At 43.9% G+C, this 25,882-nt stretch overlaps 1 protein-coding gene across 5 annotated transcripts in view; it reads right to left on the reverse strand.

The window, feature by feature from the left end:
• RUSC2 (RUN and SH3 domain containing 2) overlaps nucleotides 1-25,882 on the reverse strand; it is a 61,224-nt gene that overhangs the window by 8,854 nt on the left and 26,488 nt on the right. For 2 of the 5 annotated variants that reach the window (XM_054584685.1, XM_054584688.1), the window contains exon 2: nucleotides 2,877-4,976. In XM_054584685.1, coding sequence (XP_054440660.1) covers nucleotides 2,877-4,908 — 2,032 coding nt within the window. In that variant the 5' untranslated portion in view covers nucleotides 4,909-4,976. Of the gene's footprint in view, nucleotides 1-2,876; nucleotides 4,977-7,751; nucleotides 7,893-15,091; nucleotides 15,911-25,882 lie in introns of those variants that run through there. The other 3 variants (XM_054584687.1, XM_054584689.1, XM_054584686.1) reach the window with 3 other exon arrangements.

Consider the following 25,882-nt stretch of genomic DNA (forward strand, 5'->3'; position numbering starts at 1 on the left):
CCTCATTAACACCACGCACCCTACCCCAGTCCCATCTTTAAGCACATTGTTTTTCCTGCTGGGAATGTCTTCTTTTCCACTTATTTAAATATCAAATTTCAAGGCTGAGCTGACCCTGGTTATCAGATTAGGTTCTCCCAACCCTAGCTTTATTACTTACACCTCCTGTACAAAGTATGTTTGAATTAGACTGTTTATTCCTACTGTTTTAAAAATTCCCCCTGCTAAGTTCCCAGGGATAGGGTTTGAGGATGAGGGAGGGGGTAGGGGGGCTACTGTGGGCAGTGGGTCTCAGCTCTACCCTCAGGGAACACATAGAGCAAGTTTACTCGCTTGTCTATGTGACAGTCCTTAAGAAACTTGGAGACAGAGACCACATTCACCCAAGGCTGCTCTCTTGTAGGTGATACAGCCCAAGTCCCCGCTTTTCTTCTTAAAATGGAGGGCCCGGAACTTCCAGGCGAGCGCTAACTGGTTGGGGGCCGGGGGTGGCTATCAGCTCCTCTCTTCTGAAGTCTGTGAATAAATCCAGTCATTTTAACTTTTTGAAACAGCCCTTTAGAACTGCTGACTCATTCTGAGTTTGCAATCAATGCAATATCCCAAATAACTCACGTAGAGCTCATACATCAAACTTTACATTGGTTCCTGCTTTATTAGTTCCTTCCAGATTTGGTAAGATCCTTCCGAATCTGGATTCTGCTATCTAAAAGATCTCAGCTGCTTCTTTTTCTCCTTAAATATTTTATTTATTTATGTTTAGAGAGAGAGGAAGGGAGGGAGAAAGAGAAGGAGAGAAACATCCAATAATGCAAGAGATATCCGTTGAATCTTGCACACCCCCAACTGGGGACCTAACCCTCAACCCAAGCATGTGCCCTGATTAGGAATTGAACCAGTGACCTTTTGGTTTGCAGGTCTGCACTCAGTCCACTGAGCCACACCAGCCAGGGCTCAGCTACTTTTGTCATTCAAGAATTCATCGAATTGTCACTCACTTTTTGATTAAAAAACCTTTTTTTAAAAAAAACAGAATCAAGAGAAGTGCCCTGTGGTAGGTCACTGGAGACTTCCGGAACAGGGTACCATCTCGATATAGAGTCTTACCTGATAGAAAAAACTTTTAATGCCTCTCCTCCTACCTCTGACCAGGATTGTTCTTGCCCTTAGAATGCCAGCCACAGGATCCCCTGTACCCAGATACACCCACTAGACACTGCAGTCTAAAATGGGAGTGGGTTCTAGAGGACCCCACTGTTCCTGACCTCCTTCTTTGCTGAAGGCCCCCTTTCTCTCCCTTTCCCCAAGACAGCTCCCCTGTGTATGTTTAGGAGTGTGAAATCTTTTGCCAGACTGTCTCCCTAATGGCAGAGATAACATTACTTATGGTTTTTAAACTCCTTTCCTTTAATAAGCCAAGAGACCCAACCGAAGGCTACAGCACATTCCCCTTTATCTCCCTTTTCCCTGCTTTATCTCCCCCTTCCTTCCATACCCTCTGAGATCTGGCTTCTGTCTTCAGCTTTTAAGATTATCAGCCTTACTCTTAGTGATTTCTCTTCAGAACTCATTTGGTTGAACCTAACGCTTTTTTTTAAACTTTCTCCTCCTTTGATTCTGTGACTTCACTCTCTCCTGGTTTTCCTTCTATTTTCCTGCCTAATTCTTCTTAGTCTCCTTTGAGGGTTGCTCTGCTCACCCTTAAATCATGACATCCCCAGGGCTCTGTCCTTGTTCCCATTATAGCTCCACACATTCTCCCTGGATGCTCTCATCCATTCATAGCTTCAACTACCACTTTCATTCTGATGACTCTCCCATCCTGGTGGTCTCCTGACCTCCAGGAGTCCTCTCCCATCTACCTTCTACTCAAACAACCAGGAATCTTTCTAATATGCAAACCAGAACAGGCTGTTATAAACAAACAAAAAAGTCACTTCCCTGATTAAAATCCTTCAGTAGTTCCATCCACATTCCACTATGGCTATATCCAATTATTTGTAGTTTCTGGACACTATCAACTTATTTTGTGCCTTTGTGGTTTTTATAGACTATTCTATGAGCCTAGAATGTTCTTACAAGTCTCCACAAAGCCAATTCCTTATTGTCTTTCTAGACTATGCCTGAATGTAAACTGTCTGAGCAGCCTTTCTCTTGACATTTCCTTCTGATGTAGATAGCCCTCCCTTTCACAGACCAGTACCGTTCACTGCATTTTAATTTCCTGTTTCCATCCTCGGTCGGAATTCCTTGAGGGCAGAGATTGTCCCTCTCATCTTTCTATCACCAGCACCCACTTACCATAGAGCCTTTGTAAAATCATTACTTAAATATTATTAAAAAAAAAATAGGGAAAGAGCGGGCCTCAGTGGTCTAAAGGTCAAGTGTCAGGTCCCAGGCTCTTTGAAGAGTGGCCACAAACACTGGTCACAGAAGGAACTTCACTGATGCCCAGTGTGGTTTGCCTGTTGGACACATCCCTTGGCTCTGAGATAAACCCCTTAAGCACTGCAAATTCCAAATTTAGTCAAAACTAAACTCATGCCTCGTCCCTTTTCCAGTAAATCAAACTGTGTTTATAGTCCCTAATCATGTATCATCATCTTTCCAGTTATCCAGGCTTAGAATCCCAGTCTTCTGACTCCTTTAAAGATACATCAGTCTGTAAGTCCTGTTGATTTTATCTCCTCAGTGCATTTTTTTAAATCCTCTAACCTCCTTCTCCCTCTTACAGCTGTAGGACATGACCTGGACTGGAAGGACGATTGATATAGGCTGAGGAACCTCTAGTGGCACGGATGAGGCGGTTGACAGGGCCCTATCACTGAGGAGGCCATGCATATATTCTGACATTCTCTAGCCTTGAGGTTCCTTACCGTCAGCTCTCGCTCTCGCATCCCTCTGGGTATGGCTGTTGGCTGGACTCCCTGGGAGAGCTGGCCCTGGATCCATCAGCTGCAACAGGGGGCCTTGCCCAGGAGCTCTTAGGACAGCAGGTGACATTTCACTGGACTGGGGGCCCTGACAAACCTGGGTGGACCAGGACTCTGGGCCAACTAAGTCCATGTCTGGCCCCAAGGGCATGGGTGGTAGGCTATGGCTACAGTGAGCACCCTCATCCAGTGAGCCCACCCTATCTTGCTGGGCTTCTTGAATGGGTGAGAACTCCTGGGAAGAATCCCCAACGCTCACTCGAAGTGGGGGGGAGCCAGAGCCTGCAGCTTTCTTCCGTCCCTTGGCGAGCTCAGCAAAGGAGGTGACCCGCCTAGGTGGGGAGCTAGGCCCAGCCAGAGCTGTGGGGCCCTCACTCAGGCGCACCGGGCAACTCAGCATGCGTTCCAGTGAGCCCAGGCGGGCAGGAGGGCTGCGCTCCAGGCTGCGGTCATAGCTTCTGGAGCGCTGACGTCCAGTGCTAAGGTTGGGGGGTGAAGTATTAGTATACACTTGCCCCTCAATCACAGTGGGGCCCACAGGAGCTGCAGCTTCCACAGAGGAACCCACTACTTCCTGTTTCTCTGGCTGGACTTCCGGCTTCTGGAATAGATAATACTCAGAGGGCTGACTGGGGCCAGGGTCTGGGCCAGAGCCAGGTACAGGACTTATCTTGGTGTGTTCCTCAGAGCAGCTGGTGATGGAAGAACCAGCAGGGCTTGGGGATGATTGGGAGGACAGGTCACAGGTGACAAGTTTATAGTAATTCTGTGTGGCCACAACAAGACGGGCCTGGCTCTGGAAACAGGCTGTGAGGTCAGCCACAGCTGGGCAGGGCTCACAGTGTGGGCGGTAGGAGTTGCAGTTGGCATCGAGCTCAGGAGATGAGGCATGAGGACAACCATAGCCCCCGTCTCTTCCTCCACTATCAGGGTGGTGGGACTCGCAAGACATCTTAGACTCAGCCGGGGAGGGTTGAAGGTCCAGGTAGAAGGCGCCAGGGTCTGAGTGGCTGCAGAAGGAAGAGTCGCTGCAAGACTGTGGCGCAGAGTTGAGATTGGCACGGGAGTTGCCATGCATCTTGTTGTAGAGGGTGCTGAAGGTGACCAGCACACCATCTGAGCTGTTGCAGGAGGAGTCACTCACATAGCCCATGGACTGGTCAGCCGCCTCAGACTGACTAGACGTGCTACTGCAGCGGCAGTGCTGGGGCCCGGAGCCTGAGCATCCTGGGTTCCGTGGGGATTCGTCTGAACTGAGCTTCCATTCCTGGTCAAAGGAAAAGCCAGAGGTATCACTGGCTCCACCTCCACTGCCACTCCCACCAGGCCCCCCACACTCATCCAGCTCCATGGTCTCTGTGTCCAGCTCTGGCTGGCAGCAGTGGTTAGTGCTGCACTGCTGGGTATCCATGGTGGTCACCGGCTCCTGTTCCTGCCCCTCCACCACTCCAGCCCGACTCCGTGCTGCTCCCCATGGCCTGCCCACTCTGTGGCCAGGTGGTGGCAGCGGGAAAGAGGATAGATGGAAGGAGGGCTGGCCAGCTCCATGCAGATGGAAGGACTGCTGGGCGGCACTATCACCAGTGCTGTCATCCTGTAAGTCACCAAGTCCTGGCTCGGCCACACCCTCCTGCAACAAGAAGGGATTATGTCGTTTAGGAGCCCCGGGGCCTCTTCCATCCAGACCCCTACTCTTGGTGTTGCTGTCTGCGGACCGCGCAGATACCCCTGGAGCAGAATGGAGACCGCTGTATAGCAGGGAGTCAGCTTGTCCTAGGTCTTGATCAGGTTGGGTTATGCCCAGCTCGGGTGGGCAGAAAGGATTGGGTCTTGTGCTCCCACTACCTCCACTTGCCCCTCCACAGCACTGCCTGTCGGGGACTTGGCAGTGCACCAGGGGGATGTGGTGAACGATGAGGGTCTCTCCAGTCAGCTTTGGGGGACTATCCATTCTGGAAAGTTCGAACAAGGGCATCAACAGCACCAGACACTGCCCCCGGAGCCCAGTGGGGCAGAACACATTTCATCAGGAGAGCTTGGCACCTAGAGAGAGGGAAAGAAAGGGAAGCTAATGTCACTTCCCTGGAAGTCTGGGATATGCCCTTCCTCATACAATTTTCAGATGGAGAAGAGCCCAAGAGGAGAAAAGACTCGGAGTCAAGATGGAGTTGATAACACAGCCCAATAAGGCACGGGTCTCCCAACACACTTTCTGCATCACACTAGTCCAGCTCTTGAGTTCCCCCTTCATTTTAAGTTTGCCATGCATCCAACTGTGACAAAAGGCCAGGCCCTACCCTGCTTTTTAAAATTCTTACCCAAGGATATGTTTATTGATTTTAGAGAGAGGGGAAGGGAGAGGGGGAGAGAAAGAGAGAGAGAAGCATAAATGTGAGAGAAAAACATCTATCAGTTGCCTCCCGTATGTGCTCTGGCTGCAAATTGTACCTGCAACCTTTTGGTGGCAGAGGTGTCCAACTTGTGCCTCACAGGCTTCATGCAGCTCAGGATGGCTATGAATGTGGCCCAACTCGAAATCATAAATTTACTTAAAACGTGATGAGATTTTTTTGGTGATTACGTGTCACAATGTAATGTGTGGCCCAAGACAACTCTTCTTCTTCCAGTGTGGCCCAGAGATGCCAAAAGGTTGGACACCCCTGGACAGGATGATGCTCTAACCAACTGAGCCACACGGCCAGGGCCTAGGCCCTTTTTAATGCCACATATGAAGATTTGGAGATCTCAGAGGCAGCTTTTCTTCTCTTTCAAGGACACCGTTCTTAGCAATAAATAGTGACTAATCCTGAGTACAAAAAAAGCATGAATAATGACATAATTAAGAGAACTCTGGGCTGTGCGATATGGTGCTAGGCACTGAGGGGATACAGAGGTGCCTTGGACACAGCTCAGCACAGAAGCTTACAGATGAGGAGAAAATCACAAATTCTATATCATGACCTCATAACAATAAGCTATAATTTTGCAAGAAAAACCTTTTTAAGTATACTATATCATTTGACCTCTCTGTCATCTCAGACTCCTCCTCCTCTAAGCCCCAGAATACTTGTCCCTCTCTGATGACTGTGGGCTAAGGATCCTCACTCTGTCTACTGCTGTATTGAAGCATCTTGAATGCAGAGACCGAGGTGGGCATTAGAGTGACTGCAAGTGTGGCTGATGCCAACCTCTTCCTTCTCAGTGGAGGTGGGGTCAATTTTTACTTCCTTTCTGTCACTCTAGCACAACATCACATAAGGCCTGACAAATGTAAGAGGGATAATACATTCTTGATATTTGTTTAGCTTGAGGTACAGATCTTCTGAAGTATGCAAATTCTGTGCAGTTTTAGCCTAGAACATTCACTACAGGGGTACTCTAGAAAGTCTTCTCTTCCAGTTTTACCTCTGATAGGCTAAGGTAAAGGTCAAGATCTCCTGGCTCGAATTTCACAGAGCCCATCCTGAGCTTCTCTGGTCTCTTGACTGGACTATGACAGAATGGCCTCCTCAAGTTCTAGTCTCCTGTGCTACTTTCTAACAGTCTTCACTTGCTCAGACTCCTCATATCCAGTTTTTCCTAATTCATCCATTTCTCTTCCTTCCCTTTTTATTCCTGTCATTTTCCTTTCATCCACTATGCGTCTGAATCCCCCATTGCCTAAGTTCTCCATCACTTAGTTGAACTGTTAATACGACCAATTAAAAAAAATTAACTCATTTAGATCATAGGATCACAGCTCTTCATGTGGAGTACAAGAAAGACATAGCCAAGTTCATTTCATATTCAAGGACATGAACTGGTAATTCATAAAATAAAAAATTCAAAGAGCTAACAAATAATGTGTGAGGGACACAATATTAAAATACAACTATGTGCCCTGAATGGTGGAGCATCATCCCACAAACCACAAGTTTGCTAATTCAATTCCTGGTCAGGACACATGTCTGGGTTGCGGGCCAGGTCTCCAGTTCAGGGCATGCAGAGGCAACTGATCAATGTTTCTCTCCCTCTTTTTCTCCCTCCCTTCTCCTAAAACTTTATTTTACTTTAAAAATAAGTAAATAAAGTCTTTAAAAAAATAAAGTAAAATATAACTATATGTGTTAAGTTAAATTACATTAAAATTAAAAAGCAAGTGTTAACCACTTTTCTTCTTCCTTTCTTTTCTGAGAGGAAGGCTCCTTTGTTGGAATTCCAAGCCTTTGCATGCTGATTGGGGTAATGAGTAGATACAGAGAGATGCAGAAACTAGAGAGGCTAAACTGAGCTATAATATTAAGAATTATAGAAGAAAACAGGGGAATAAATCTTTGCTATCTTGGATTAGGTGATGGATTCTTAGACATGACACCAAAAACACAAGTGACAAATGAGAATATAGGTAAGGTAAGATGGACTTCTTTAAAATCCTCACCCAAGGACATTTTTAATTGCTTTTTAGAGAGAGACAGGAAAGGAGATGGGTAATAGAGAGAGGAACATCGATGTGAGAGAGAAACATGATTGGATGCTTCCTGTACATGCCCAACCTGGGGCTGAAACCAAAACCTAGGTAGGTGCCTTGACTGTGGTAACAAACCTGCAACCTTTCAGTTTATGGGACAGTGCTCTAACCAACTGAGCCACTCACACCTGCCAGGGAAGGTAAGGTGAACTTTGTAAAAATTAAAAACCTTTGTGCCTCAAAGGATACCATAAAGAAAATGAAAAGACAGCCAAGATGGAGGCATAGGTATATAGGCTCTGCTTCCTCGCACAACCAAAAAAAAGGATAACAACCCATTTAAAAACAAAAAACAACCAGAACTGCCATACCTGTCATGTATGGAAGTCCGACAACCAAGGAGTTAAAGAAGAAGCATTTATCCAGACTGGTAGGAGGGGCAGAGACAGGCAGCTGGGGTGGAGAGGATGAACGGCAAGGTGGTGGCTGGTGGACTGGGCTCTCTCACATTCCTGTGCAGATAAACCAGGAGGAACAACTTGGGAGTGAGACAGACTGCACAACCCAGGGTTCCAGCGCGGGGAAAAGAAAAGTACAAAACCTCTGTCTGCAAACACTGTGGGGGTTGCGGTGGTGGGAGAAAATGCCAGTCTCACAGGAAAGTCCATTGAAGTGAGCCATGGGGTCCTAGAATGTATACAAACCTACCCACCGAGGAATCAGCACTAGAAGGGTGAAATTTGCTTGTGGGTTAGCAGGAGAAGTGACTGAAAGCTGGGCAAGAGCTGAGAAAGCAGCATAGTTCCCTCTCTGACCCCTCCCCAACATACAGCACTACAATGCAGCAAAGTGGATTGCCCCTCCATGGCAAATACCTAAGGTTCCACCCCTTACAACGTAACAGGTGCTCCATGACAAAGAAATATGGCCCAAACGAAAGAACAGATCAAAACTCCAGAAAAAGAACTAAGTAATGAAGAAATAGCCAACCTATCGGATGCAAAGTTCAAAACACTGGTAATCAGGATGTTCACAGAAATGTTTGAGTATGGTCGCAAAATAGAGGAGGAAGTGAAGGTTACGCAAAGTGAAATAAAGAAAAATACACAGGGAACTAACAGTGAGGGGAAGGAAACTGGGACTCAAATAAATGATTTGGAACAAAAGGAAGAAATGAACATTCAACTGGAATAGAATGAAGAAACAAGAATTCAAAAAAAATGAGGAAAGGCTTAGGAACCTCTGGGACATCTTTAAATGTTCCAACATCCAAATCATAGGGGTGTCAAAAGGAGAAGAGGAAGAACAAGAAATTGAAAACTTATTTGAAAATATAACGGAGAACTTCCCCAATCTGGCAGAGGAAATAGACATGCAAGTCCAGGAAGCTCAGAGAATCACAAAGAAGTTGGATCTAAGAAGGAACACACTAAGACACATAATAATTAAATTACCCAAGATTAAGGATAAAGAGATAATCTTAAAAGCATCAAGAGAAAGGGAGATAGTTACCTACAAAGGAGTTCCCATACGACTATCAGCTGATTTCTCAAAAGAAACCTTACAGGCAAGAAGAGGCTGGAAAGAAGTATTCTAAGTCATGAAAGGCTAGGACCTACATCCAAGATTACTCTAGCCAGCAAAGCTATCATTTAGGATGGAAGAGCAGATAAAAGTGCTTCCCAGATAAGGTAAAGTTAAAGGAGTTCATCACCAAGCCCTAATTATATGAAATGTTAAAGGGACTTATGTAAGAAAAAGATCAAAACTATGAATGGAATGGGGCACAGTGAGGCTCCCTTCAAAAGGGGGATTTGTAACAGGGTCCAGAACTTGGGGTGTCCAAAAAAAATAAGCTATTCCCCCACTCCAACCAAGGCAGGCTGCCATGGGGGATGGGAGACCTGGAGCAGGGCCACTGAGAGTTACTTTGTGTATCAATAAAAACAGCAGGATAGCTTCAGATCTCATATGAAAAGACAGTTATTTTGCATCTCAACAAGGCTAACCAGGAAGGTTTGCATACATTTTAATGCAGGATATAACTGGAAAGGGGAGACAGGGTCTGGAGAGAGACAATGGGAGACAGACAGGGGGAAACAATGCAAAGACCATGTGGGAAGAAATGGGGAGAAATGACTCTTGATAATGGGCCATGAGAAGGTGCCACGTGGTTTGGATCAAGAACTGGAGATTGTGGCTACACCGCTGATGGTGCTGGGAACCATGGGAGGCCTGCCCAGCCGAGCCCTGGACTTCTGTTCTTTTTCTTCTGAAGGACGGTGCCCCTGACTGGCCTGACTGGGCAAAAGGTGGGGAAAAGCAGGACTGTGTGTGTTGGTGGGTGTTTTTAAAGGGATTTTGAGATTTTAACAGTGACATTTAGCCATTATTCAAAACTGTATAACTTCTGAAAAAACAGTTCCTTTCCTTTTCACCAAAATCTGCCATTGAGAGCCATAATTTCAAGGGCAGCCAGCAAAGAACCTAGAGCAGAGGGATCCCGGGGAAGGGGGGTGTTATTTTGGGAATAGTATCTGGCCGCCCCGCCCCCTGCCCCAGGTCCATTATTCGGTAACATTAACAGTAAAATGACAACAAACTCACAATTATCAACAACTGAACCTAAACGAAAACAAACTAAGCAAACAACTAGAACGGGAGCAGAATCACAGAAATGGAGATCACATGGAGGGTTATCAGCAGGAAGGAGGAGGGGAGGGAATAGGGGAAAAGGTATAGGGAATAAGAAATATATTGGTAGGTGCAAAATAGACATGTGGAGGTTAAGAATAGTATTGGAAATAGATAAGCCAAAGAACTTATATGTACAACGCATGGACATGAACTAAGTGGAGGGGAACGCTGGAGGGAAGGGGTACTGGGCAGAGGGGGATAAAGGGGAGAAAAAAATGGGACAACTGTAATAGCATAATCAATAAAATATACTTAAAAAAGAGACAGTGAAAAGACAACCCACAGAGTGGGAGAAAATACTTGCAAATCATATATCTGGTAAGAGATTTCTGATCAGAAGTCTTAACATTCAACAATAAAAAGATATATAACCCAGTCAAAAGCTGGGCAAGAACTTGAATAGACATTTCTCCAAAGAAGACCTACAAATGGTCAATAAGCACATGAAAGGATGCTCAACATGATCAGTCATCAGAGAAATAAAAATCACAATGAGATACCACTTCACCCCCATTTGCATTAGCTAAGATAAAAGGCTGTAACGAATGTTGGTGAGGATGTGGAGAAATCAGAACCCTCAAACATTGCGGGAGGCCATGGGAAATGGTGCCCGCTACTTTGGAAAAACAACCCGACAGCTCCTCAGAATGTTCAACATAAAGTTACCATATGAGCCAGCAATTCTACTCCTAGGCATATACCCAAGAGAAAGGAAAACATATTTTTACACAAAAGCTTGTATACAAATATCCATATCAGCATTGTGCACAACAGCCAAAGAAGTGGGAACAATACAAATGTCCATCAACTGATAAATGGATAAACATAATGTGGCATATACATGTAACAGAATATTATTTGGCAATAAAAGGAATGAAGTACTAATACATGCTAAAACATGAATGAACCTCAAAATGGTAAGTGAAAGAAGCCAGTCATAAAAGGCTTCTTTGTATGATGTTGTATGAGTCCATTTACATGGAATGTCCAGAATAGGCAAATCAACAGAAACAGAATGTAGACGAGTGGTTGCCAGGGACTGGGATCAGGGATGGGGAGTGACTGCAAATGGGCTCGGACGTTCCTTCCAGGGTAATGCAAATGTTCCGAAATCAGACAGTGGTGATGGTAACACAAGTCTGTGAATAAAATCAAAATCATACGATGGAATTATATGGTATGTCATTATATCTCAATTTTATAAAAGGGTGAATTTATCGCATGTGATTTATATCTTAATAAAGCTGTTATTTAAAACATTTTTTAAAATAGGAAAAAAGGATTAGGGTTTATGGGAAGAGAGAAGGAGAAGTGAGGAAGGGAATCAATGCTGAGCAGCAGAAGATCCTGGGCATCTGCAGAGAGAAGGTGAGGACGAGAAAAGAGAGGGACAGCAAAATCCCTTCGGCTGTGGGATTTTGTAGGGAGAGATACAGTGGATTTCCGGAAAGTTTTGCTCTGAGGTACATACGATAACTTTCCCTTCACTCTTCTTGTCTCTTCTGTTCCTTCACCAAGAAAACTTTGTGCTCAAATACATATGCCACAAAGATAACAGACAGTTGGAAACACTTTAAATTTCCCATAATAACCAATTTTAAAATGTACAGAACAGAGCATCATTAAAATACTGTTGTTAATATCATTATTGACTTGGGAAAATGTTCGCTAAATATTAAGTGAAAATAGAAGATTACAAACAGCACATACATTATGACACCATTTTTAAAAATAAATATGTCTATTTCTGTCTTAGTTCAGGCTGCTGTAACAAAGTACCTCAGACTGGGTGGCTTATAAAAGGCAGAAATTTATTTCACACAGTTTCGGATGTTGTAAAGTCCAAGATCAGGGTGCCAGCATGGTTGCATTCTGGGGAAAACCCTCTTGCTGGTGCATAGCTGGCACCTTCTTGCTGTGTCCCTACAGGGTGTACGGGGCAAGGGATCTCTCTGGAGCCTGCTTTCCAAGGGTATTAATCCCATTCATGAGGGTTATGCCCTTATGACCTAATCACCTCCCAAAGGTTCCCCTCTTTCTATCATTACCTTTGGGGGTTAGGATTTAACATAAGAATTTTGGGGGGCACAAATATTTCAACCGTAGTGGTATACATGGAAAAAAATTCAAAAGCATATACAACAAATGTTAACAGTGCTTTTCTCGAGTGGTTCTGGATTAGTTTAAATTTTATTCTTTTGTTTTATCTGTATGTGTTTTCTTAATGTATATATAATAAATAACATTATGTACATAATTAACAGTTTTATTCTTTAAACACCGCAGATACCATGGTTCAGGGGTTGGGGAGGGGCTTCCTCTTATAGTACCAGGTTTCCCCAGAATCCAGGCCGTAATCCAAGGTCTAGACTAAAAGAAGAACAGAAAACTTTCTTGTACATAAAGCAGTAATTTTGGAAGTACCTATGGGCTATAGCCATCACTGATCTTCAATGAATACTTTCCCCTCCTTTTAAAGCACCATTTTCAAGAGGCATTCACAAGTACATACACATAAGCATTTATCATTCTGACACACAAAACTATTACTGGATCATACATGCATTCAAATGGGAAAACATAGTGACACACAGAGTCTAGATAGAAAGCTCATCCCCTCAACCAGGGATAAAGAACAAATGGATGTGGAAGGTAGTGATGAACATGTGGCTGGAGGGCTCCGACAGCTGTATTATAATGTTACGCTTACCCATCTGTCCCCCAGATTAGAGTGCAGTTCCCTGAGGTCAAAACTGTGACATAGTCAGCTCTGTGTCTCTAGAACCTACACATAGTGCTTGGAACACAGTAAGTACTTGTTTATTTGCTGACTCCTATTTTACCCATTTAAAATATGACTTGTTTGTTTTTTTTTTTTAATTGAGTTTAGGAGCCCTGGCTCAGTGGCTCAGTTGGTTGGAGCGTCGTCTCATACACCAAAAGGTTGCAGGTTGATCCTCAGTCAGGGCATATACATAGGTTGTCAGTTCGATTCCTAGTCGGGGTACGTAGGGAGGTAACTGATGGATGTTCCTCTCTCACATCGATGTTTCTCTCTTTATCTCCCTCCCTTCCTCTCTCTCTAAAATCAATAAGCATATCCTCCAGTGAGGATTAAAAAAAAATTCAGTTTAGAAGTTTTTTATTTATTCTGGATATGTCTTTTGTCAGACATATGTCCTGAGAATATCTTTTCTCAGCCCATGGCTTTGCCCATTTGTTTTCTTAATGCTTTTATTATTTTTTTTAATTTTTAGGTTAAAGCTCTCTGTATCCTGCTTATCTAAGAAACCTTTGCCTATCCCAAGACCATAAAGAAAATTTCCTGTTTTTTTTTTTTCTAAAAGCTGTATAGTTTTAGCTTTTCATTTAGGTTGTATCAAATCCTATTTTAAGTATAAAGGTCTTTCACTGGTTGATTTTGTTTTATTTTATATTTTTGTACCTCAGGGGTCTTATTCTTTCCTGCTCTACACAAAGCCAAGGGAAATGCCTGCCAACCATTTCTCCACAGACAACTCTAGTTTAGCCAATTAAGATGTGAAGTTCTGTGGGCATCTCATGAGATTTTTGCATTCATGCCTTCCACCATCCTCAAACTTTCACATGTACATTTCTTATGCATGGCATCTCATTGATCCTCACCACTACTCACCAAAGTTGGCAGAGCCACTTTCGTTTTTAAAAATAAGGAAATTGACATTCGGAAAAATAAAATGACTTCCCCAAGATCACTCAGTGAATAAATGACAGAATTAAGATGGGATCTAGGAATCCTAACTTTTGGCTTTTTTTCTTTAAATTTTTTTTTTTTCTTTATTGATGTCAGAGTGAGGGGAAGGGAGGGAGAAAGAGAGGAAGAGAAACATCAATGTGAGAGAAAAACATTGATTGGTTGCTTCCTGCTGAAAGACCTGCAACCCAGGAATGTGTCCTGACTGGGAATCAAACCAGCAAACTTTTGGTCTCCAGGGGGATGCCCAACCAACTGAGCCACAGGGGCCAGGGCAAATTTAAGGAACTCCTATCTGCTCAGCAATATGGCAACTCTGGGCGGGAAAATGTTCCTAAATTCCAGAAGAAAGGTTTCCCGTCTTTGGTCATCAGGGTCTTTCTGCCAGTCGGTAGAACCTCTTTTCTTGGCCTCCTAAGGGAGGATGGGGGAGACAGTGGTAATCAGTGGCTGTTCTCCAGCAATCTGACCTTGTCCTGAGGTCCCAGGAGAAGTCTCAGTAGGACCGATAACTTTTTCACTGCAAGGGTCCTCTCTTGGGCAGGACTGGAGGGAAGAGAGCAGGAGGATGAATTTAGGAGCATCAGCTTATGCTTAGGTATCTTCCTGTTAGAAATCTAAGTCTCTGTAAGAGGACGGAGTATAACAGGTCAGGTGCCCTAGGCATTACAGAGCCTTCCTCCTCCTCCCTCCCCCCATCCTGTGGAGCTCTCTTGGTCAACCTTCTTTCTTACTCCATCCATTTTTACCTGGAGCCCCGTGGCTCCCATAGTGCCAGGAGAGGGTATGTGTGCCTATATGCATGTATGTATATGTGGAGGGAAAGGATGGGCTGGATGCTTCTCGGCCCATCCTCTTGAAAGCTGCACGGATCCCTGCTTGTTCTCCATCATAAACTTACAGTAGCTTTAGGGGTGTCTCCTCCCATTAAGCCTTTGTTTCTAGATTTGATCCTCTCTACCCTGACCCGCACTATAACAGCTTCATTAGAGATGCCCAGAAAGGATAGAGGGGCTCTTCTCCTTCTTGACAGAAAAGAAAGAAAATAATAAAATAAAATACAATAAAATAAATATATTTGTACATGGCATTAGCCGATCTGCTTTTACCCATCTCTGCACCAAATATATGCATGGACGAATTTGTTTAATGTTTGCTCGTATGCTCCCTCTCTATCTTTAGGAAAGACAAAGCCAACCCTCAGAAGCCAGCGTCCAAATGTGCTGATCGGTTATCCTGCCGTCCGTGCCCTGCCCCTCCCCCAGCTCCGCTGAGCCATACCTCGGTATGGGGCTTTGAGCTGAACCCGAAGGCTTCTGTTCCTTTTGCACTCCGACCGAGCTCAACCTTGACAGTTCCAGCTGAGGCACTGTTCCATGGGACCACACAGGGGGCACTGGGTCGATTTCCTAAGATCTGATTTCTGCTAATACAATGGCAACGTTGCTAATGCAAGGAGGCTGCGCAATCCCAGACCCAATATCCTTGCTGCTGCTGCCGCTGCTGCCGCTGGTGCTGCGGTGACGTTGCTGCTAAGGGAAGGGGGAAGGGAAAGGAGCAGGCATGCCCACAGTACAGCCGCTCAGCCTCCCTCCCTGTCAGTCCCCGAGGGCCTTCGCCTAGGGAGGGGAGAAAGGAGACAGGCTCCGAGGGCAGCCAGTGCTGGAAGATGAGAGCTCTCAAGGCAGCAAAGGAAGCCAGGGAGAGCACTGGGCTTAGCTCCTCTCTTGTCCTTAAGAGTCTCAGAAAAAAGTCTGGGCAGAGGCTTAGAGTTTCCTTCCTTCCTTAGGCCCCTCCTTTTAGATCTTAGCCAGAAACCTCTCCCTCCTCTTTTTGCCCACTCTGAATGACTTCTTGTTTTCCAGCTTTTCCCTTTCACTAGGATTCCAGACTGGCCTCTGGGTGGAGCCGCCAGACTGGGAAGGGGTTCCTGAGGCCCTCAAGGGAGGCGACAGGGACAGCTGTAACACCAAGTTCACTCTTTAAGGATGCCCACGTCGACTTCGCACTAGGTTTCCAGGGTGTGCCTCTTGGGAGGAATGGGTCTGTCTCAGGAAAAGAGAGACTGTGCCATAGGTAGGCTTCTCTACACAGGGTGATGGTGAACCTTAGGACCAAGTTGGCTACAGGCCCCCTTCCTAACACAGGGTCCAGCTCAGATCACTGGATCTTCAGAGAGTCTGCTAATGTGGAATAGAATCTTCCCCTCTCACCTACGTCAGTTTTTTTTTTTTTAATTTTAAAAATATTTCATTTATTTGTTTTAGACAGAAGGGAAGGGAGGGAAAAAGAGAGGGAGAGAAACACCAATGTGTGGGTGCCCCTCATGCACCCCACACTGGGGACCTGATCTGGCCTGCAACCCAGGCACGCGCCCTGACTGGAAATCAAACCGGCGACCCCTTGACTCACAGGCTGGCACTCAATCCACTGAGCCACACCAGCCAGGGCTATTTACTGTTTGTTTTTGTTGTTGTTTTTAGAGAGAGAGGAAGAGAGGGAGAAAGAGAGGAAGAGAAGCATTGGCTGCCTCTCATATGCCCCCGGCTGGGGCCCTGGCCTGCAATCCAGGCATGTGCCCTGATGAGGAATCGAACTGGCAACCTTTCAGTTCACGGGCCAGTGCTCAAGCCACTAAGCCACTCCAGTCAGGACTCTGCATCAGTTTTTGGATAGTGACGAGTAGGATCCAGCTGGGTCTGTGAGGGGGTGGGGGGGTGGGAGGCAAAATCCATTTGGGCAGTCTCTGGGGATGAGAAGGCTGTTTTCTACAGAAAGGAAGGCTAGGCAAGGAAAAAAAAAATTCTGTTCTGCTTGTAGACCTACAGAACCCTCTACCCCGTCCCTGCTTCACCCTCTTCAGGTTCTGGGCCAGTTTTGTGGGAATCAGTAAACAGTAGAGAAGCCACAGCCAGAGCCAATTGTACAGTAAGTAGCAGCATGTTTCTGTCCACTTTATGCCACTGCCCACTACCCTTGAACACAGAGATGGTCTCACGTTGGGCATGGCCCCTAAGCACTAGCCTTGTCTGGGCTCCTCCCAGTGTTGACTACTATCTGGGCTCCAAAGGTAAGCCCTTGGATTTCAAGTCCCTAGAAAGAAGGCTTGGATCCACTGGCCAGGAACATAGCAGCCACCACCACACAGGATCCAGAAGAAATAGTTTCTTTCTTCTTATTGTTTCATCTATTCCCTATTAGACTCACATGCCCACTGATGCTATACTGAGATGAGCTGAATTGTAGAGAGAACAGAAGTGGCTAAAATGCCAAAACCTATCTTCAGCCTTGACTTATTTGAGGGGCATCCTACAAAAACAGGAAACAATGAGGAAGGGAAGGAGAGGGAGGCTGCTGATCATAAAACTAACCATTAGTGATCCTCGCAGGGAAAGTAAAAGGAGCAGAAATGGTGTCACTGTAGTTCTTTCTCCCCTAGCTCATACAGACCTCAAAGGGGTTTGGATAAGCAGTTGTAGATTAGGGCAAAGTCAATGTCCACGACAAAGTGGTTGGAGTTCTAGCTTCTTATTTTAAGAACTCTGGGCCCAGGGTCTTTGTCCCTGAAATTTCTGTGAGGCTAAGCCATGCATTGCACTGGAGAGCCACTACTTACGAAATGTTTCCTGTTTCTTATATGGCAGGTGGTAGCTCTCATGTTTCCAGTGCTTGGCTTACTTCACTACATGATAGACCACATTGTCACCTACTTTCCAGCCACTACTGCCCAAGATCTATAGGGTTTCTGATGAAAGATCAAATTATTTTTTGGCTAGAAACCAAACATAAATACTGTCCCATTATAAACCTCGACTACCTCTTAACTAGTCTTCTCACCTGCAATTTACCTCCTAGTACTGCCAGATCCGTCTCCCTGAACCACCTTCTTTCTTCAATGCCACTCCTCCTGCCCTTTTCATTGGTCCTCCCATAACCCAGAGAATCAAGATCAAACTCCTCATTTTGGCTTTCAAGGTCCTCTGTCTCAGTTCTCTATTCCCCCTCTACCCAAACTTACTTCCCACACTCCGTCATGCAGTCCTTCAAACCTGCTTCATAAGCTCATTTCCACTCTGCTGCCTTTGTTCAGATTCTCCTGCCTGTTATACTTGGCTACAGTCAGAATTATCCAAAGCTACAAGGCCCAGATAAACTCCTCCATCAAATCTTCACTGATCACCCCAGAACCAGAAATGATTTCTCTATCTTGTGAACCCAAGGCTGCAGGTTGTTGATTTTACAAAGAAAAAAATCCCACAAAATCCAGGGGATCAATATAGAATTGCCAATTTCTTATATTGCCAAGTAGCATCATTTAAAAAAAAAACAAACACCTTACATCATCTGTCATCATTTCATAAAAGAAAGCATACTGTCATTTTTCTCATTTCATCGCATTCTGACACAAACCTCATCAGAAACTAACATCAGTCCACGATAGGTTTAAGGATTAAGTAAATCATTTCTCATTTGACATGGTTATTGCTCTTTCTTTTTGCATATCTGACTTAATGTCTCTTCTAGACTGCTCATTCCAAGTTACATTCATCTTTGTGTCCCCAACATTCAGTACACAGCTCAGTATAATTTTCATTTCATGTTTCCCATAAAACCAAGCACAGTGCTTGGCATATACAGGTGGTTCAGTCAGTCTTGTTCAATAAGAGCAGTCCGAAAAGAGATGTTCCGTGAGTATAAATGAGTGAGTGGTTGGCAGATCTGACACAAAGGCTTGGAAGAGAAGACCATTGCTGTTCATGTTAAAAAAAAAAAAAAAAGGTCTATTAAAAGAAAGTTTAGGGGAAAAAAAGAATAACTCTTCATGACCTTGAGTTAGGCAATGCATCTTTAGACATGATACCAAAAGTACAAGTGACAAAATAAAAAATAGGTAAGGTGAACTTCAAAAAAATTGAAAAGTTTTGCGCTTCAAAAGACACAATGAAGATAGTGAAAAGATAACTCACAGAACGGAAGAAAATTTTTGCAAATCACATATCTGATAAGGGACTTCTGACTAGAATATATAAAAAATGCTTACAACTCAACAAAAAGACATAAGATCCAGTTAAAATACAGGCAAAGGATTTTTAATAGGCATTTCTCCAAAGAAGACATACAAATGGTCAAGAGCACATGAAAAGAATCTCAACATCATTAGTTACTAGGGAAGTGCAAATCAAAACTAAAATGAGATACCACTTTACCTTACTAGACTGGCTAAAATAAAAAAGACAGGCAATAACAAGTGTTGATGATGATGCAGTGTAATTGGAACCCTCATACATTGCTGGGAGGATTCTGAAATGGTGCAACCACTTTGTCTTTTATCTTAGCCATCTCTGGTGTGCCAGTCCAGGGACCTCAGACAATTCCCCCTTTCATTTGTTTTCTTCCAACACCAAAATCCTTAAAAGAATAAACTATGTTAACTCTTCTCTTTCCTTAACCATTTCTTAAGCACCAGAAGCCTGTCTTCTTGTAATACTTGAACTGTCTGAAGCAGTTATAATTCTTGAACTTATAATATTTAAATTGACACTTAGCCATCCTCTCCTACTGAAACCTTTTTTTCCCCTTTGGCTCTGCCAATACCAAGCCTCCTAGTTCTACTTCTAGTTCTTTCTTCATTGTTTAATAAAACAATACCTGGCCCATATTTAAATGTAGATTTACAACAAGGCTCAGAACTGAGTCTTCAAGCAGAGAATTGTTGACGCTGTTGCTTTCCAAATCTTAAATTCTTCCTGAACTTCCGGATGAAATCTCCAATAGCCTATTAGATACTTCCTACTATTACCTCAAATCCAACACATCTTAAAGCAAAATTGATTTTTCTATTTGAAATCAGCTTTCTTTAGATTACTAGTAACACATGCCTGAATATGTTACGAGTCATCTGGAGTCTTCATATTCAGACAATCACCAAATCATGCTGAATCTTCCTTCCAATGTTTTAGAAATTGATCTAATAATTTATTGTGCTTTTCTATATTCCAGCTATTAGGCTAAGCACTTACTTACATTATCTCATATAATCCATATATAGCCACTCTCCAAGCTAAGTTATTATTATCTCTATTTTTCGGATGAGAAATCTGAGGCTCAGTGATATTAAATAATCTTCCTAAGGTAACTTAGCCAGCAAATGTTTGATCTAGGATTCAGATACAGATCTGTCTGATTCCAAAGTCAGTGTTCTTAACCTTTGTAATATCACCTTTCAAGTTTCCATCACTAATATCTATCATCCTAAATCAGACCTATATTGCCTTTCCTCTGAATTGTTATATAGTCTTCTAACTAGTTTTCTTGCTTTCATTCTGTTTCTCTCCTCCCAGCTATCCTATCTACTGATACAATCTTTATCTTCCCAAATACAGCCTTCAATACATCATCTGATTACTAAAAGCTTACAGTGGCTCCCAGTTGCCTACAGGACAATCCAAATTCCTTAATGAGGTGCTCAAAGTTCCTTCCTACTTATCCAACCATGTTCCATTGCCAAATTTATTTCTTTTTTTAAAGTTTATTTTTTATTGTCTTTTTTCCATTGCCATTCCTTCCCCTTATGCTCTCTTCCACCTTTACCGACTCCTCTCCCTCTGACAATCACCACACTGTTGTCTATGTCCGTAAGTTCTTTCTCTTTCTTTATCAAATTTATTTCAAATTCTGTTATTGTGGAAGTCTTTCTTCTTCTTTTTTTTTAGATTTTATTTACTTAGTTTTAGACGGAGGGGAAAGGAGGGAGAAAGGGAGGCAGAGAAACATGAATATGTGGTTGCCTCTCACGTGTCCCCCACCAGGGACCTGGTCCGCAACCCAGGCATGTGCCCTGACTGGGAATTGAACCAGTGACCTTTCGGTTCACAGGCTGGCGCTCAATCACCACTGAGCCACACCAGCCAGGGTGGAAGTCTTTCTTCTGAACTTCTTCAAGTCCAATGGTCTATATAGCTCATTTGGTACCAAGCCTTGGCCATTTTATTTTGTTATTTAGCTCCTGAAGACAGCACACTCTTGGAGTGTGAGACTGTGTCTCATATTTTGATAAGTAATTCTGAGCATAGGACCTTGGCACTTAGTAGGGCGACACCCATGTTTGTTTGATAAATCTACTGGATGGCAAGCGCAGCAGGGCTAGCTGAACCCAAGTCAGCTTTTACAAAGTTAGCTTAAGCTGAGAAGGCATATTTGAGGAGAAGAAGGAGAGGAAGGAAAACAAAACCAAAAAGCTGAGCCTCAGTAAAGTGCTTAGTAAATAAATCTTCAATGCTGAGATAAATTCTTTGTCCCCACTTCTCCCTTTTTTCACACTGAGGATGGAGAGATGATTGAAGGATGTCTTCAGTCAGTATGTCCCTACCGTTTATTCTCATAGTCAGGCATACAACAAAGGTTGCCAGGTGGACAGCCTGGCGTTCTCATCCTGTATGTCAACAGGTTTGATGTAGCTTCAATAAAATGCCACCATAAATATTTGAAATTTCTAAAAAAATACCCTGAATTTTCAGGATGTCATGCTTGAAACATCAGAAGAATTTACCATACCAGGCCCTCATTCTTAGATGGTAACAATCAGCTGGACTTGAGAAGTGGCTACCCTCATACGTGGCTACCCTCATAAGAAGTGGCTACCCTCATAAGATGACCCTTCAGTTTGAAATGTTCCCATCACTCTTTATGGTCTTTTGTACTTAGCCAACTTCACTGGTTCACTTTACTCATTTGCATTATTTGCCTGGACTTTACAAAGCATTTGAGTTAACAACCCTTACTCAGAGAAATAGCTATGGTTTTCCTTTGTATCCCTCCATCCAAATTTACCTCATATTACCATAATAATGTTCACCACAGGATTGCTTGCAATGGCAAAAAATTGAAAATATTCTAAATATCCAATAGAAAAATGGATAATTAAACAATGGTCTAGTAATGCAATAGAATATAATGGAACCATAGATATTATGCTTATAATGAATGATTACTAGTATTAAAAAAAGGCTTAAAAGAGAATTTAAAAAGCAGGATATCAAATTATATAGACTTTTGGTACTTGCATTACAGTGAACAAGATATTAAGGGACTCCCTTCTACTGCAAAAAACTGAATCCTATAACATATATTTTAGCCTTGGCTGGTGTGGCTCAGTGGATTGAGTACTGGCCTGTGAACCAAAGAGTTGCCGGTTCAACTACCAGTCAGGGCACGTGCCTGGGTTGCAGGTCAGGCCCCGAGGAGGAGGTGCGCGAGAGGCAACCACATATTGATATTTCTCTCTTTCTCTCTAAAAATAAATAAATATATAAAAACTTTAAAAAAGCATTTCAGGACTCATAGTAGTAAATAGGAAACATTTCTGATTCTACTCCCCTACTCCCAAAAAGGGGAAAAGAAATCATGAGCTAGCTGCGGAGTAAGCAAGGGGAGGACCAGAGTTCCAGGTTAATTTTTAGTGAAAGCAAGTAGTACTAAAAAACCACATACAATGTGATTTTAGTAGACCTCTGTCCCTAGTCTTTCCTAATAATCACTCGGCTTACCTTTCACCTCAGGACATTCTTTGGAAATCAACAGGAAGTACTTTTGCTTGTGTTGACCTAGTCAGGTGTTCTCTACACCAACAACCACCTATGTTAGGTAACTCCTTTTAGCTATGTTTTCACCTCAGACTGCATGATTGATTCCAACAGGAAAAGTTCAGAAGTGCTCAAATCATAACAAATCAAAATAAACTATGATATATTATATACTCTTCTCTGATCTAGAAGTATCCCAAGGCCAATAATTAAAGTCATCTCAGGAATCAGTCAATCAATCAAACATACCACCAAGCCACAGCACTCACTGGACTCCTACTGCATATATGGCACCATGACAGATAAACTCTGGTTGAAGCAGGGGAGACCTAAAGACCCATACATTCTAATTCTCTCTCTACTCTCTCTACTTTGGGGTCCCCAAAGGCACCTCCAGGGCACCCTACGGCTCAGAGGAAGAAATTCTGAAAACCTCTGGGCAAAGACAAGACTGAGCATGGTTTGTTGGGGTTGGAGAAATGCGGAATGAAACAAATGATTAACTGATAGAAGGCCTCTCTTCTTTTTCTTCGTGGCTTTCAAATCAAATATGTTTGGAAAATGATGTCGATTAATTGTACTAATAACAGAGTTACTTCTGAGTGCAGAAATGAACTGGGCTGAATTGCAAGGAGAGAATAAACAAGCTGCTAGATGCCTGAGAGCACCTGGCTGTTGCACCATGAGTCTGGTCCTACAAATGGAGTGGCAACTAACCTCCTGGAGTTCATCTGTCTTTCCTCCGGGTTGTGTGTCGCCGCTCCTAGCTGAAGAGGCCACTGTTTTGAACTAGTGTTCTGTTATTTTGGAAGGCAGCTATGCTCACCGCTATACCACCAACGCCGCTCTGTGTTCTGTTATTTTGGACTCCAATGAGGCCAGGCAGCACGCTGGGGGTGTGCTGAGAGAGACCCAGCCTGAAGGGCTGTCCCAACACACCCAGCTGCTCCCTTATCAGGCTTCTCTGAAACAGAGTCCTCTTTCCAAGCACAGAGCTTGCTTTTCTGTTGGCCTCTCAATAACGTTACAGAAAGGTTCAGCTAAAAGGCCACTCCTAAAGGTCAAATACAAACACTCTAGAAGAGGCCTGGCTTTAAAGTGGAATGGGCTCTTTCCTAAATCCACCCGGTGTGGGTGTATCTTCTTTCCCCCAAAGTCTATCTCCTCCCTTATAAAACGGAAATATGCAGACACCTTTAATGTAATCGAAGTCTCTGACAGAGCCCGGGCCAGGTGGTTCAGTTAGGTGGAGCATCATCCCGTGCATCAAAAGGTTGTGAGTTCAATCCCTGGTCAAGGCGCACACCTAGGTTGCAGATTTGATTTCCACTCCTGGCGCATGCAATAGGCAACCGATTGATGTTTCTATCACATCTCTCTCTTTCTCTCAAATCAATAAACATATCCTCAGGTGAGGATTTAACGAAAACAAACAAAAAAAATCACCAACAGAGAATATCCAGGGGAGGAATCCCCAGTAGGCGCCAAGCCTTTTATCTCTTAGGATCAGCCGCACCTGAAGCTCCAAAGGCCCCAGTTCAATGAATGGAGACTGCAGCACTGGGAACTATACCCAGGGAAAGAATAAGCCAGAAGCCGCTGACCCTCACTGAGTTGTAAAGGGTTGCCTTTCTTTATTCCATAAGAATCTAATAACAAACTCAACTTTGTCCCATGGTCTCTCTCTGCTCAAAAGGGATTGTACCTGGGAAAAAAAATTCTTCTCTTCCACTGACCCAGCCAGCAACTGTATGCCTTTCTCCATTAGGTCAACCATTTGACTGCTTCCTTAGTTCGACTCCCAGTACCTGTTAGGCAGAAGGCTGAATCAGACGACCTCCTAAGGTCCCTGTAAACTCTAATTACGAACCAGGTCAGGATAAAACCTGCAGCCCAAGGGAAGGTTCTCCTGCAGGGTGCTAGAAGATGTCCTCCCTCTCACCGTCCTGCCTTTCCACATAAATACATAAAACACATACACACACATATCTATATTCCCAGGTGCTTGGCTTCTAACCGCTCCAGTTAAAAGTCTCTAGAGACTGAGAATTTGCTGTCAATCCTATCTCTTTTAGGGTTAACAGGTTAGGGAGGGAGAAGAAGACTACAGGGAATTAGGAAAGATTTAGTTCCTACCTTGAGAGACTGAGTTCTTCAAATAAGATGGAGGAAGCAGCAGTGAGTAAGGCCCACAGGATAAAGAGATGGAGAGATAAAGCCTCCTAATCCTAGGTGTAGGTGTAGCTAGGGAGCAGGAAAACCAGGACCAGAGATAATTACCAGGGGTGGGGGCCGAAAGGCCCCCCGTGGGCTGCTGTGCTTGGACGTGGCTCTCAAGTGTGAATCTGCAGGAGCAAATTCGCTGGGACAGAAAAGGCCCTTATGCTTCTCCTTAACTGTTCAGTGTGGTCAACCCCTTGCTTTTCCTTTGGTTGTTCCTTTTGGCTTCAGGGCTCCAGGAAGAAAGGCCAGAGTGTTTTCTGCTTCCCCTCCCCCCGGCACTGGACTGAGGCGTGCACATGGGTAAACTGCTATCCAATCAGTCTGTCAAAAGCTGTAGTAAATAAAAGGCCACATATGCACAGTGAAGTAGGGTATGAGAAGAATCTAGATTGAATTACACAAGCCAGTTGTGGAGGTAGGGTGGGGGAGGCAGGAGAAAGAGAAAAGCCTAGCTGCCCTTCAAGGAAATATTTTTATTTAAGCACACTCCTCTCTCAGTGCGATTACTAGAAACTGTCTATGCCTGGCTCCCTTAGGTTCCAGTCTGGGCTTTTTCTCAGCAGAGCGGTCACAGTCCCTGAGATTCCTCAGGGTCAAAACTTTTCCCAATGGTGACGTATTTTCCAATAAACTTTAGATGACAGTTTTCATGTCCAGTTCACTGTGCTTGGTAAGAGAACAGGGACTACCTCATTAGCAGGTGGCAGCAAAGACCATTACTGTGTACCAGTTATTTGATTTTTGCTTTACTTAAAGGACTAAAGAGTAAATCGATGTTTACTTAAGCAAAGAAATTTTAAAGCTTGTGGCTGGAGTCTGGCCTTGGCTCCTGAATATTCAGGAACCTAGGTTCTGTATGATTCTGAACATGGATTTTGGTGCAGACAGGTCTGGATTCAAATCTGACATACTGTTTGCCGGCAGTGGACTTTGGGAAGTTACTCAACTTCATTAAATGTCAGCTTCCTCATTTGTAAAACTGTCATGATATTTTCCCTCCAAAGCTTGCAGTGGAATTCAATAGATAGTGTATGTAAAGTGCCTGATATAAGGTAAGTGCTCAGTTATGGTCACTATTCTTATTATATTTTTGGCAGAGGACCAATGGAGTTCTTTCCTCTCTCCTTTCCCAATTTCCCAGAAAACATAAAGGCTTTGGATCCAGGGAACCAGCAGGCAAAATCTCTTCAAAAGAGCCAAAGGAAATGGAAAAAGTCATGTCCCTTTTTTGCCTTCCCAGCACTAGGACTGAATTAGTCATCCCGCG

This window comes from Pteronotus mesoamericanus, unplaced genomic scaffold, assembly GCF_021234165.1.
Source record: "Pteronotus mesoamericanus isolate MK-2021 breed Mesoamerican mustached bat unplaced genomic scaffold, CSHL_Meso_final contig_78, whole genome shotgun sequence".
Lineage (NCBI taxonomy): Eukaryota > Metazoa > Chordata > Mammalia > Chiroptera > Mormoopidae > Pteronotus > Pteronotus mesoamericanus.